Source organism: Cinclus cinclus, chromosome 10 (assembly GCF_963662255.1).
Source record: "Cinclus cinclus chromosome 10, bCinCin1.1, whole genome shotgun sequence".
In the NCBI taxonomy this organism is placed as follows: domain Eukaryota; kingdom Metazoa; phylum Chordata; class Aves; order Passeriformes; family Cinclidae; genus Cinclus; species Cinclus cinclus.
In genome coordinates, this window is record NC_085055.1 from 22,413,076 (window position 1) to 22,426,113 (window position 13,038).

A 13,038-nucleotide genomic window follows, 5' to 3' on the forward strand; every position below is an offset into this window, starting at 1 on the left:
GCTCCTCAGCGCGGCGTGTTTTTAACGCGTCGAAAATCTTTGGGTGGTTTTTGGACGTGGGGGGGGGGGGGTGGGGTGGGGTGGGGGGAAGGTTCTTAAGAAAATCACAAACCCACAAACGAAAATAAGAGAGCATTTAACCAAAGCGTGTTTATAAGGCAAAGCCTTTTCCACGGAGCGTTGGGAGAGAACGTGCTCCTGATGCCCCAGCCAGCCTGGCCCGGGGCTTTCCACCTCCCACTCGCTAATCTGCTGGAGCAGGCAGCAGGAAAAAGGGGAGCATGGATACACAGAGTGGCAGGCATCGCTGAGGCTCTCCTACCACCCATGGTCACCCTGGAAAGGTTCTGTCCACTTGGAGGTGTCCATGAAGATGGAGGAGGAGCTGTGGAAGAGCCAGAGACAGGGCAGAGAGCCCTCACAAATCCAGAGGTCCTTGGTGCAGTCATACACCTCCATTTCTACCCGGTAGTCCCCATCCATACCCTTCCAGTGGCCACCGGTGACAAAGAGCCGGTCACCCAGGGCCACCATGCCACCGTTCTCATGAAGTGTGTGCAGGAGCTGCACCTGTGTGAGGGACAGGGTGAGATGTACAGGGATTCCTTGGTGACCTCCTACTCCCACCACAGAGGACACTGACCCACCAGACAGTTTTCCCTACCCCATCTTTTCTTTCTGTGGGGTTTGGGGGCCTCTGGTGCTTCATGCATGTGTGATGGGGAGCAGGGGAGGAAAGAATGGGGCATCCTCAGCTCTGCAGGTGTTAACAGAACCAAGGGATGAGTGGGTAGAAGGGAGAGGGGGGTGCTGGCACTGAGGGGAAGCAATTGGGAACACCATCCCCATATCCCTGGGAGGCTGACTGTGCCTACTCCCACATCCCACCTTCTGCCAGATGTTGGCCTCTGGGTTGTACACGTGGACCTTCTTGGTGTTATCCCCGATGAGGTAGATGAGCCCGCGAAGAGTGGCACAGCGTGGGGCTGACAGGTACTTGGGGATGAAGGGAGACGTGATCACACTCCACAGATCTGCAAGGAGCAGTCATTAGCAGTGCATCCCACCCTTGGCTCTCGGTGCAGCTGCCAGTCGCTGAAAAAAGCATTGCTATTTCAGGGGGAATTTGAAAGGGAGGAGGCAGACCAGCCAGGCAGCCTGGCACCCACAGTCCCCATCCCAGTCTAAAAAATAGTGAGAGGTGGGGACATGGTTTGTCGTGGTGTTCTGGGATGGGGAAGTCTCCTTGAGAAGGTGTCACTGTCGCAGGGCCTTAGTTTCTCCCTAAGGCAGGCAGCCTCCCCCACACCAACGCCTCAGAGAACCCACTGCACCGAAGCTCAGGTCGAGGCTGTCTATGGCAGACATCTGTGATTCAGGTCCATGCTGCTTACAGCCACACTCCAGGGGCTCCTGGGCCCTGTGTCACAGTCATCACCACACCCTATCATCCATCACCTGTTCACATCCCACAGGACCATACCTAGCAATCCAGGGAGGGTCACCTGCCTGGGGGTCCCCCTCAGTCCCTCTCTCAAGGACAACACCGGTGGGGTGTGGCAGCAGGGTCAGCTCTCACCTTGAACAGGGTTGTAGCACTGCAGAGTGAGTGCGTTGTACTTGACGGCGCAGGAGCCCACCAGGTAGAGCTTGCCCAAGCAGCTGGCAGCTGCAAAATTGCTCACGTACTTGGGGGCTGGGCTGATGGCACACCAGCTCTTGTTGTACGGGTCATAGCGCTCCACCTCCACCACATCCACTGTTGTCCCTGCAGAGTGACAGGATGCTGCAGCCACCCTGCTGCTCTGGGGCACCCATGGACTCCCACCCTAGCAGCACCCACAGGGTGTTTGCAGCCTTACCCCCGATCACGTAGATCTCCCCATTGAGGACGGCGCTGGTGTGGTTTGTCCGGGCTCTCAGCATGGAAGCAATGGGCTTCCACACACCATCCCTGGGACAGAAGCACCAGGCCTGTGTCGTTGACCACGTGTCATTCTGGGACCCCCGGGAGCCACCTAGAGAGAGACAGGTCAGGTGGGCCACCCTGTCCCTGGGTATTCCTTGCCAGTGGCCAGATTTGCCCAAGCAGGGCGTACAGAGAGGATTTTGCTCAGAGGAGAGCCTTGGGCCCCACACCAGTGCCTCATGCTCATATCATTTTCCCCTGTCTTCCATCCCTGCTCCTTGCAGCTCCCACCCTGCACCAGCAGCCCTGGCACTGACCTGTCACGTACACATCGTTGTTCAGAGCCACCAGGGAAAAGCCCCACTTGTTGTAATCAGGGAAGTCAGGCAGAGCCATCCATTGCCCTGGAACCCAGCACAGCCAAGCAATGACCCCACAGCCAGCGATGGCACTTTTTAAGCCACCCCTGTTTCAAGCCCATCCCAACCCAACTAGTGTCTCTCTAAACTGACACTAGTTTGACAAGAGGTGGCTTCAGGGTAGACAAATGGGTAATTACCATGAAGGGAGGGGGAGGAAATGGTGGGCACTTACTGCTTTTAGGATTGTAGAAGGCAAAGTTCCTGGTGGCAGCCGGCATTTCCAGCCCTCTCTCCTCATCTTCACCATCCTCCAGCACACGGCCACCAACCACCACCAGCACCTCCTCTAGTTTCTGTGGTGGGGTTGGGGGGTTCTTCAGGGCACCGGTGCCACTCTGCCCCTGATGAAGAGGCCAGGACAGGGCCATCAGGCTCCTCCTTCCTGGCTCAGAGAGTGGCATTTAGGGGAAGGGGGTACCCACCATGGTGCGGGATCGGGTGATGAGGGCCTTGCTGGCATCTGAGTCACGAACAAGAGGCTCAGTGGCAAGGAGGTTCTGCAGGTACTGGTCAGGCAGCGAGACAAGGTGGGTCAGCTCCAGCAGCTCCGGCAGGAACTGGGCTCTGGATCCCGGGTCGTGGCGTACCCAGCGCAGTACAGCCTCAACAAGGCTCCTCTCCTCCTGCACCTGCAGCTGGTCATTGGAGAGGTAGACAGCCAACCTCTCCTTGGAGAGCTGGAGGAACTCCTCCTGAAGAGAGACGGCTTCAAAATTCTCCTGCAAGAAAGACCAGGCCTTGGAGGAGACCTCAGGGCAGCCGTGGCTCTCACCGAACTCACAGATACCTAGGCAGTTGGTGGCATCCATCTGCTGCCGGAGGTAGCGGCTGCAGACCTTCTGGATAGCAGGGAAGTGGAGCTGGCTGGAGGTCCTCATCAGCCCCTCCACGTTGCCCTGGTTGATGGTAACCTTTCCTGTGTAGGCAAAATCAAGCAGCATCTCCAGCGCGCCGGGGTCTACTTCCTTTAGCTCCACCCGTGCTGCGATGCTCTCAGCAAAGTCACCGGAGAACATGGCATAGAAGTAGTGGCTGCAGAGGGCCAGGATGCCTCGGTGGCAGGGAAACTCCCGCCCGCCGGCCACCAGCGTCACGTCGGCCAGTTTGGGGTTGCTGCGGAACTTCTGCAGCCCCTCCAGCACGCCCTGGGCGTGCGAAGGCAGGCAGAAGTCAAAGTCGTCCATGTTCCTCACCATGGTGCCAGGGATGGCCGTGGGGCCTGGCAGGCGGGCAGTGCCCGAGCAGCGGGAGGTGAGGGTGTCCCTGCTAGGAAAAGGCGACGGTGTCTCCCCGTCTCCCTGCCGCGACACCCTCCCGCCTTCCCAGTGCCCGAGTCATGGACAGCAGCGGCAGCACAAGCGCTTCCCACAGCCCCCCTCCCACCGTGGCCGTGTTTTCTCCTCACCACGCGGCAACTGCCCTGCCTCGCCTTTCGGGGATGATTTTCGGGGTGATTTGAGCTCCCTCGGCGCGGTCGCTCCCGCTCTCACCAGCCCGCCGGAGGGAAGGGAGCGCGGTCCCGGCGCTGGGCAGGGACACGCCGCATGACACGGGATCAGCGGGGACTAGGGACACTCGCTATTTTTAGGCGACACCTGGACGCTGCTCCCTGCTCTTAAAGGCACCGCACGGGCAGAGCTCTCGCCGCCCATCCCTGTCGTTGCCCCATCCCGCGGCGCTGTTGCCTTTAGGAAAGCCTCCGCCTCGGGAGGGGTCGGCCGGGCACCGAGCCTGGAGGGACAAGCTCCCACAGCACCCTCCCTCCACCCCATCGGCAGCACGGCGTCCCCGCCATGCCCCTCCTCGCCCCCCCGGCTCGCACCGCCGGTGCCGCTATAAATATAGGTCGTTATCTCACTCCGCGGCAGCCGGGGACAGAAACACCCGCCCTGGGACAGGGGGAGCTGGGGCGGCCCGCCCAGCTTGGCAGCTTTCTTCACCGCCCCGGAAAGCCTCGCTCAGCTGGGACAGAAGCGAGAAAGTTTTTATTGCAGCCCCCGGCCTCCGAAGCCCCTCGGCATCACTCCTCCAGGCTGAAGATCTCGGCCTCCTTCTCCTTCCAAAAGGCGAAGCTGCGATCGATGTAGCGACAAATCTCGTCCCCTTCCTCGCCGGCCTGTCCCGGCCGCTGGGCCGGACTGTGCAAAGTCCCGAAGTACCGTGCCTTGATGTCGTCGAAGCCGTCTCGCCAGCCGCGCCGCCCGGCCGCGATCTCGTCGATGACGGCGCGGTGGAAGGCCCGCACTGCCCGCCAGCCGTGCCGGCCCAGCTGCTCAAACACCTCGAAGCAGAGCAGGTGGCGGCCGCGGCGCTCCTCGGGGGGCAGGTCCTGCTCCAAGATGCGAAAATAGCCCAGCATGAATAGTTCCAGCGACAGGCTCTCGTACTCGGCCGGGCCGCCCCCCGCCGCCGACACGAACTGCTCCGGGGAGAGCAGGGTGCGGGCGGGGGGCGGTGGCGGGGGGCGGCGGGAGGCGGCGTCGCGCCAGCCGCTCAGGAGCCTCTGGATGGCCGCTCTCTGCCGTGCCAAGCGGGCCGCCGCCCGGGCCCCGCTCCCCGCTGCCTCCCGAGTGTTCCCGGCGGCGGGTCGTAAAGGCGCGTAAGCGGAGCGTCTCCAGTGGCTCAGGAAGAGCATCACGATCCGTTCCTTCCTCAAGCTGCCCCACTCCGGCCCCGGCCCCTTCCCGTGCCGCGGGGAGCCGCCGCCGCCGTCGGAAAACGCCTCCTCGCAGCTGATGCCGGAGTCGCTGGCGGCCTCCGCCTCGCCGCCCCCGGCCGGCGCGCTCCCCGCGGCCCCCCAGGCGGGCTCGAAGGCTCCGCGCAGGCTGCGGACGCAGACTCCGCACTGCCGGATCTCCCGCTGCGCCAGGCTGCCCCCTGGCTCCCGGGGGTGCCCGCCGGCCGCGGGGAGAGCGGAGGTGGCGGCGGGCGCGGTGACGGCCGCGCTGGGACCCCGCACCTCCTCGGCGTTGCCCAGCAGCGCGGCCAGGCTGTTGACGGCGCCGGCCAGGCGGCCGAACCAGAGGGGCAGGGGCTGCCCCGGAGCGGGCGGGGGGCTGCGGACGGAGATGCTGAGCAGCGGGGCGGGCAAGAGGGCGCGTAACTCCCGCACCAGGCGCCGCAGCTCGCCCTGGTACACCTCACCGCGCCGCCGCAGCCGCAGGCTCTCCACTGCCGTCTCCAACTGATGGAGGTCTGCCTCGGTCAGCAGCTCCCCGAACGGGCCCAGCACGGCTTGGTGGGAGGGCGAGAAGCTCCAGGCGCCTGCATCCTGCGGAAGAAGCGGTCAGCACTTCCGACAGCTCGCGCCCCCTCTACTCCCCGTGCTCCTCGTACCTGCCCTCCCGCCGGGTCTTCGTTCTCCAGTCGGGCCCGCAGCCGCCGCACCATCACTTGCCGCTTCCACTCGGGGATGAGCCGACCCCGCTCATCGTGCGTGGGCACCAGCGATTCCGCGTCTACCTCCGCGGGGTCCGGCCCGGGAGGCCCCGCCGGCCCAGGCACCCCGTCCTGTGCGGATAGAGTCAAGGGGGGATCGAAAGGGTACGGCCGCGAGGAGACGAGCCGGGGGCCGCGGGCCGAGCCAGCGACCTACCGGGTGGGCGAGGAAGGGCGCCGGGATCCTGGCCCGCTGCGAGGGCTTGCGGAGCTTCAGCTCCGCCGGCACCGACCTGCCGGGCTCCATCCCCTGCCGGGCCGGGCGGCTGCTGGGGGCAGAGGCGCGGGCCTCGTCCTGGGGGAGGGCAGCAAGGGGTGGTGGGCCCCAACACCTCCAGGGCACCCCCAGCTAAGGGTGACCCGTCATAGCACCCCGGACCTTCGGGAGAACCCCCCTTCTGGGGAGAGCCTCGGGTGTATCTGATTCCTTCAGAGGACGGAACGGAGCTGAGGAATGAATCCCTGCTGCCCGCCCTCCCCCTGCAGCCAAGGACCGAGCCCGGGGCCGCAGCCCGTCCTCCCTCTCCCTGGAGCTGCCATTCCTCGGGGATGGGGGTGTCCCGTGCCCCAGCGGGGTCTTACCTGATGCAGGGGGCTGAGCTGGCTACTGAAGTTCGGGGATCGGGTCCTGTCCTGCCCTGTTCAGGGAACATCCAAAGGTGGTGCGGCCGCACACCCCAAGTCCCTGCGTGGGAAGCAGGGAACAATACGGGGCAGGAGGGGAGGCTGGAGTGGTCGGGCAGCCCTGGAGAGCACAAGGGCCGCAGCTGCAGTGCTGGTGCAGGGCACAGAGGCGTTGAGCATTGTATTAATATTTGATGGGGCATCGAGTGGCAGCACCTGGGCTCAGTGGGTGGAACTGGCACCGTTCCTGGACATAGTGGCTTGGTGACTTGGCTCCAAGCCTTGTCTTACTCTTGGAACCAATGGAGAATGGCCGAGACTTGTCATGGCCCCAGGCCAGGTGCTGGGGACAGAGGAAGTGTCTTGCACAGGGGCGCTGAGGGCAGGTTCTGGCAGAGGGGGATGTTCAGCACAGGGTTCTGCTTCCCCGCTGCCAGGGCATTGGTTACTGGCGTTCAGCCACATTCATGTTCTTTCCCTCCACCACCATCCATTATATATGGCTGGGATGGACTCGCTGGGCTCACTTACATGTGAGAAATTCAATCGAGGGGCTGGAATAAAATTAAGAAGCAGCAGATCTAACCCTATAAACACCGATTACCTGGTGAGGATCCATTACAGAGACAGCCTCTCAAGCCTCCCTGGCTCCAGCGCCAGCTGACACCCAGCTGTCATGGGGAGGAGGATGAGCTTATGCTGCCCAGCAATAGGGCCACAGCAGGAGCGCAGGTTATGCATTGCTGTTGGAAGGGGGGATATGCTGGAAGCTCTTTGGCAGAGCCCTGTGCCAGGGCTGTCTCCCCCAGCCTGGAGAGTTTCTCCTGGGATTGCTGCTCTCCACAGTGCAAGGGTGTGCAGGAGCGTGAGAGGAGACAAAGTTCTGCCCTAAACCTCCATCTCTGCCTATTTTCTTACCTCATTCCTCAGGAAAGCAGGCACTGCCCCCTTCAGGATCTGCTTAGAGAGTCTCAGGGGACTCTCCTTTTCCCTTTTCCCTTTCCCTCTTCTCCCTTTCCATTTCTGAACTACATACCCAAAGAATGAGCAAAGCAGCACAGAAACAGCTAAGGGTGGCCCCTCTCCTCCAGTTCCAAAATCCACATTATTCCCTCTCCACCAGCTCTTCAGTCTCATCCCACCTTCTCCCCAAGTTCTTGCAGGCACATCCTTCCCTCTCCCACAGGTTCCACTCCCCCAGTCCTACATTAATGTGCAAACAGGCAGAAGGAACCAAGCAAGGCCCTTCTCAGCATCCCGGTTTTCATTTCAGAGGGGCCATGGAGGCTCCACATCAAACGGGATCAAGGGGAGGAGGTGCAGGTGGTTCCCTGAGCCAGCTCTTCTCCCCCGCTGCCTCGGTGGCCACACTGGACCTTCCTGCCCTGGCCCCTTTCTGTCCAGCTCCTCCAACACTCTCTGGGCACGCTGGTGGAGCACGGGGGGGCTCGGTGCCCTATCCCCATCGGAGAATGTCCGGGGCCAGCGACCTCCAGGATCCGCATCCTCCTGCTGCTCCTGCTGCTGCCGCTGCCGCTGCCGCCAGCACACCACGAATGTGGCGAGGGTGGGGCCACCCCGACAGGGTTATCCTGCCCTTGCAGCTGCCTTCGGCTACCTTGGTGGCTTCATCAGCAATCTTGGCTCACTTGCCAGAGCTCAGCATCCTGCACCTGACTGACATAAATCTTACATGTATTCTGCCCTGGTGCCTGTGAAGATTCACCTCCTCCGGGAGACCAGGGTGTTACTAAAGCCATGAAAGTATAGGGACAAGTCTGCCAATTGCTGCTACTGGCACTATGACTGCGTGGCCAGAGCCTCCTCCCACCAGGGAAGATTCTGTTCACACCTGTAGAGAAGCAGCTCATTTGCTGGTCAGACTTTTAGAGAAGTGTCTTCAGGCTTCTCCCTTCCTGTTCCACCTACACAATGGATATGAAAAAAAGGTCACAGAAACCTGCCACCAAATGGAGCAAAATTATGTCTGGGCATCAGGACAAGATCTCTGCTCAGAGACCATTAGGTGTTGGCAAAAAGCACTTGGTGTAGGCTACAAAAGGGAGACAAGTGTGTGTCTGGGGACACTGGGGCAAGGAGGCTGGCATCAGTGTGAAGGTGCACTTGTGAAGGCCACGGGGTGTCAGAATAAAGAGAAAATACAACAGTGTGTGTCCACAGGGGCGAGAGGGAGAGGAAAGAAAACAAGCAGACAACTCCAAAGTGCTGTCTGGTGAAATGTGTCGTGTTCCAGAGGACAAGGAAGCTTTGCAGAGGTAGGGACGGCACATTTTACCAGCTCAAGCATCCTTCTGTGGTCAACCTTGAATCTGTTACTTTGTATTCTCTTCTTTCAGAGTTGCAACTATGCACTGCAGATATTCCAGGCTCTTTGAGAATCATGACAGCTGTTCCCATCCTGTAATGGCCTGCTGGGTGTTCATACAGGAAATGATGTGAACTGGTGCCATGTGAACACTAGAAGGGTGTTAGAAACAACATGCCAAGGAGAGTGACTGGACCAGGAGCGGTCAGTGCTAGGCCACTTCTTCTCCTCCAAGAGACACCAAGGGGGACAGTGGCAGGAAAGAAGAGGCACCGGGGGTAGGGTGGTGGTGGGGATGACGGGACAAGAGGCACGGAGCAGGGGACACAGGAGCAAGATGCACCGTGGGACAGGAGAGACTGGAAGGGACACCGAGACTCAACGCAGACAAACGAAGAGGCACCGGGAGGGGGTTTTCGGTAAGGAAGGGGGTTAAACAGGGGGGTCCCGAGCCCAGGGGAGCTCCCGGGGCCTGCCGGTGCCGGCAGTGACACCGGCGGAGCTGAGGCGTCGCCAGGGCCGCGCTCCGGGTTTGTTGTAGCAACGGCCGCGATGGCGGCGCGGCCGCCCCTGCCCGACTCGGTGCTGGTGCAGGTCTTGGCGCTGCTGCCGCTGCGGGACCGGCTGCGAGCGGCCAGGTAGGGTCTCCCCGGGAGGGACCGGCCGCCTGCCGCTTCCCCGGCCCGGCGCTGACGGCCGATCGCCTCCCCCAGGGTGTGCCGGCGGTGGCAGCGGCTGGCGCAGGACCGAGCGGTCTGGACACATGTGGACTTGAGCCCTCACCGGGTACGGGCCGGCCGCACGGGGGGCGGGGGGCGGACGGAGTGGGCAGGAGGGATGGCGGGAGGCGAGGTCACCCCACTGTGGACAGAGGCTGACACTGGGGGGGGTCAGATCACCCCGCCGCAGGCAGAAGCCGAGGGGAAAGGGGGGGAACCGCCCCACTGGGACAGGGACGCCCTTCCCCACCATATCCCCTGGAACCAGGCTCTTTGACCCCCCAGATCAGCCGCCGCACGCTGTGGCACCTGGTGCGCCACCGCCTCCCCGACAGCCTGTGCACCCTGCGGATGCGGGGCGTGCCTCGCTCCGGCGGCAAGCAGCGGCTCCTCTCACCGGCACTGCTGGCCGCCCTTCGGAAGCGCTGTCCCCAGCTCCATCGGCTGTGCCTGACCGAGACTGACCTCCGCCACATCCCGTACGAGAGCATGCCCGCTTCTGTTACCAGGCTGGAGCTGAGCCTCTGCGACATCCCCGATGCTTGGTTCTGCGTCTCCCCTTCGGTGCCACCGCCGCAGGTACAACACCTCGCTATCCACAGCGTTCCCACCTTTTCTGACCATCATCTTCTTGACATTTCCTCACAGAACCACTTGAAGACGCTGAGCCTTTGTGGCACCTACCGCATCACCGATATGGGGATCCAAGCAGCAGCTCCACACCTGGAAGAGCTGGAACGCCTGATTCTACGGCACTGCATCATCGGTGATGCTGCCATGGTGTTCATCGGGCGCCACATGAAGCGGCTGCGCTACCTGGAGATCAGCAATGCCTACTTCCTGACAAACAGGGGGCTGGTTGCTATTGTGACACTGGAGCACCTGGAGACCCTGTGCCTTGAACTCTATGATTTGGTCTCCCTTGGTACTGTTATCGCTTTGTTGCAAGTGCTGCCTCGCCTGAACCACCTCAAGTTAGGCGGAACTTGCTTTGAAGATGAACTCCTCGATAAAATTCAGGAGAATTTTCCACATTGCACCATATCTCACACTCCATGACTGCCCGAAGAGCTATCCTTCCTTAGTACACCTGAAGTGCTCTTTTTGGGTAAAGCCTGTTTTCCTGTACATAGCTTTGGGACAGAATTCCCGTTGGCCTTAAATATTACTTTTTTCACATAAATATGTTAAAGAGTGTCATTTACATGGTAAGCTTGTTAACAAGCTTTTGGTAGGATTCCCCTTCCTTGTTTTCCATGGATCAGAGGAATAGGGAAGCGGGAAGCACACCCAGCCTTTGGGAACTCCACTGACCTAAAGCTCGCTGGGGTGATGACAAGTTTAAGCTCTGTCTTCTCCTCTTTCTCCACTGTGAGGATTAGGCAGCAGCTCAGTGAGTGCAGAATTCAAGGGGTGAACTGAGGCACACTTCTGTCACAGAAAAAAACAGATCTAGCAGCCAAAACCTCACGATTACCAATTCTTTTTCCTTTCCTTCAAATTCAGATATTCAAGTCACTTGTCAGACTGGTCATGAGGATTCCTGAACACCTGGTCCCAAGAGCCAGACCTGCCTTTTGCCCCCAGGCATTGCTGAGGTTGCCTTACCTCTGGGTTTTGCTGGAAACCTCCGCATTTTCTCATCATTTTTATTGCCTGCATTCACATCCCCTTCCTCCCCTATCCCCCAATATCCTAACACCAGATAACCACCTAAATGTTATGTTATTCTTAAATTTTAGTCTATATTTTTTAGCGAATATTGTATTTATTTTTAAAATAATTGCAAGCTTATAACTTTCATTTGATTTTTTTTTTTTTTTGGACTTGGGTTGGGTTTTTTTTAACCTACTTCAGCATCTCTCCTGCCCTTTAGGACAGCCTTCCTTGTGACAAGAACATCCCACAGGAAACAGAGCAGGACAACTAATGCCTCAGTTGAGCCTTTTCTACCCTGTTTTCATCCCCTGCTCTCCATTCAGCTGCAGCACATGCAATAAACCTTTGAGATTCAGACGGTCCTGGATGGCAGTGACCCTCCCTGTGGTGAAATCCTCATTGCTGTTGGGTGGCCTTTGTGCCCTTGTCTCTTTTTTGTTCTTAAACCCAGTCTCAGGGTAGCTTCAGGGCAAATATCCAAAAGTAAAATGTTCCAGATCTGCTTTGGAAAGCATCCCAAGGCTGCTGACTTAGTAACTACCACTCCGTGTTTATCCCAGACAAGGAGATTAACACTGCAGGAATCACCTTTATTAAAACTTCCATCATTCCCTGTTCCACCACTCTCTGGGATGGGGAGTGACAGTACAACAGCAAAAGGGAAAATCAAAAACAGTAAAAATCCATCAGTCAGTCAAGGCACAGCGAGATGCAGCAAGAACCTCAATGTTCTCCTGATCTTTGCAGCAGGATCTTTACAATCCTGATGGCACAACAACAGAATTTGATATCCCCACAGTCACAACATGCCAGTTTTCCATTAACTAACTGCTAAATAAGGAACAGAAATTACAAACTGATATGGTGCAAAGTGGAGTGTTTTAGGTTTGGAAGCAGGAGGGGAGATGTAAATATTGGATGACTATGGGAAAATTAGGGGAATAAACAACTGAAAGGTCCTCGTTCAGCAGTTTTGGTTCTGCTCACCCTCCCCACATACCTGCTTGAAGCTCTTTGGAGAGCTGTTCTTGACCTTTATTTCTTCTGATTTCCACATTCAAGGGGCTTCTACTCTTCATCTCCATTTCATCTTTTGCTGACTTCTTTCTTCCCCCAACCCCACCTTCTTGGTGTCTATATACACATCATTACACCAAAGCCCAAACGTTTTTAAAAATACATAATAAATGTCCAACAGAGACAGTTAAACCTTCAGCAAAGCCAGGACATGAAACTGGTGTCAGCAACCTGAGAGGAGCAGCAGTCCACAGCCCTCAAAGTGAATAGAAAACTCAGAGGAACCACTAATCCGTTTTATTTTCTCGGGCAAGTGCATCTGCTCTTGCCTTCTGTGGTAATTTCCAAAGTATTTCCTATCTTCCAGACGGTGCCTTTAGTACCTCGGTACCTTTAGTCTGTGAGCAACCAGCGGTGCCATTCAAGTTTGCTTGCTGACTCTGAGAGACTGAAGGATTCTCCTGGTACACAGAGCTGAGAAGGAAAGTGCTGACAGCAGGGTGTGTGGCTGCAGCTCCACGGGTGCAGTGGCAGCTCTGGCCAGCAACAGCTTTCTCGGCGTTTTTGTGAGCTACACTTTTGCCAGTGGTTTTCAAGTTTGTAGCTGGACTCCATGAGAGAGAGAAAAAAATGTATTAGCACAGAGGAGTTAGTTTCGCGTGTGGTGCAAACAGGAGTTTGCTCTTGGAAGGGGAAAGGTCAGTGAAATCTTTCTGTCCTGACAGTTTTTCTGAGAGCAGTGACGTTTTGAACTTGGATCTGAATTTTGGGCGATTTAGAGCTAGAGGTGGTGCATTTCCTTCTTTTGCAAGTACACACCGCCATCGTGTGGTGTGTTTTGTGAGCGCTGACAGTGCCCAGGTAAAAGTCACGCCCTCTTTGTCCTGGCACGATTAGCGCGGGGAGCAGTTGGTGTAGGGGTTC

General features: G+C 58.4%; 3 protein-coding genes across 9 annotated transcripts; 1 reads left to right on the forward strand and 2 right to left on the reverse strand.

Moving 5' to 3' along the window:
- Window positions 1-3: 3 nt before the first annotated feature.
- KLHL30 (kelch like family member 30) lies at window positions 4-4,108 on the reverse strand. Of its 7 annotated transcripts, none has more exons than XM_062499612.1 (9): window positions 3,737-4,106; window positions 2,754-3,594; window positions 2,504-2,672; window positions 2,227-2,313; window positions 1,863-2,018; window positions 1,580-1,768; window positions 889-1,034; window positions 486-570; window positions 4-385 (listed from the first exon to the last, which is right to left on the reverse strand). In XM_062499612.1, exons 2-9 carry the CDS (start codon window positions 3,525-3,527, stop codon window positions 105-107), a joined length of 1,887 nt encoding a protein of 628 aa, XP_062355596.1. In that variant the 5' UTR covers window positions 3,528-3,594; window positions 3,737-4,106; the 3' UTR covers window positions 4-104. The 7 variants fall into 7 exon arrangements, 6 of the variants coding, with proteins under 6 accessions (XP_062355596.1, XP_062355597.1, XP_062355595.1 ...); XM_062499613.1 differs by having other exon boundaries at window positions 2,754-3,597; XM_062499611.1 differs by having other exon boundaries at window positions 2,754-4,105.
- Window positions 4,109-4,267: 159 nt separating this feature from the next.
- On the reverse strand, window positions 4,268-8,153 carry ESPNL (espin like). Its single transcript, XM_062498791.1, has 7 exons — window positions 8,043-8,153; window positions 7,765-7,929; window positions 6,610-6,736; window positions 6,352-6,407; window positions 5,960-6,064; window positions 5,650-5,922; window positions 4,268-5,602 (listed from the first exon to the last, which is right to left on the reverse strand). The coding sequence occupies exons 1-7, from the start codon at window positions 8,151-8,153 to the stop codon at window positions 4,352-4,354; spliced, it is 2,088 nt and encodes a 695-aa protein (XP_062354775.1). The 3' UTR covers window positions 4,268-4,351.
- A 1,044-nt stretch (window positions 8,154-9,197) lies between these two features.
- On the forward strand, window positions 9,198-10,621 carry FBXL12 (F-box and leucine rich repeat protein 12). Its single transcript, XM_062499624.1, has 3 exons — window positions 9,198-9,357; window positions 9,433-9,505; window positions 9,724-10,621. The coding sequence occupies exons 1-3, from the start codon at window positions 9,272-9,274 to the stop codon at window positions 10,495-10,497; spliced, it is 933 nt and encodes a 310-aa protein (XP_062355608.1). The 5' UTR covers window positions 9,198-9,271; the 3' UTR covers window positions 10,498-10,621.
- The last annotated feature ends 2,417 nt before the right edge of the window (window positions 10,622-13,038 follow it).

Bases quoted from the DNA above. Each gene is read 5' to 3' on its own strand.
- KLHL30 (XM_062499612.1), bottom strand. From the start codon at position 3,527: ATGGTGAGGAACATGGACGACTTTGACTTCTGCCTGCCTTCGCACGCC. The intron at 2,019-2,226 runs GTCAGTGCCAGG...GTCTCTCTCTAG, and splicing joins CAACGATGTGTACGTGACAG to GTGGCTCCCGGGGGTCCCAG. The intron at 386-485 runs GTATGGATGGGG...GCTCTTCCACAG, and splicing joins CACCGGTGGCCACTGGAAGG to CTCCTCCTCCATCTTCATGG.
- ESPNL (XM_062498791.1), bottom strand. From the start codon at position 8,153: ATGGCTTTAGTAACACCCTGGTCTCCCGGAGGAGGTGAATCTTCACAG. The intron at 6,408-6,609 runs GTGCTGCCACTC...TTCCCTGAACAG, and splicing joins GTTCCACCCACTGAGCCCAG to GGCAGGACAGGACCCGATCC. The intron at 5,923-5,959 runs GCCAGGATCCCG...CCCACCCGGTAG, and splicing joins TCCGCAAGCCCTCGCAGCGG to GTCGCTGGCTCGGCCCGCGG.
- FBXL12 (XM_062499624.1), top strand. From the start codon at position 9,272: ATGGCGGCGCGGCCGCCCCTGCCCGACTCGGTGCTGGTGCAGGTCTTG. The intron at 9,358-9,432 runs GTAGGGTCTCCC...CGCCTCCCCCAG, and splicing joins GACCGGCTGCGAGCGGCCAG to GGTGTGCCGGCGGTGGCAGC. The intron at 9,506-9,723 runs GTACGGGCCGGC...TTGACCCCCCAG, and splicing joins TGGACTTGAGCCCTCACCGG to ATCAGCCGCCGCACGCTGTG.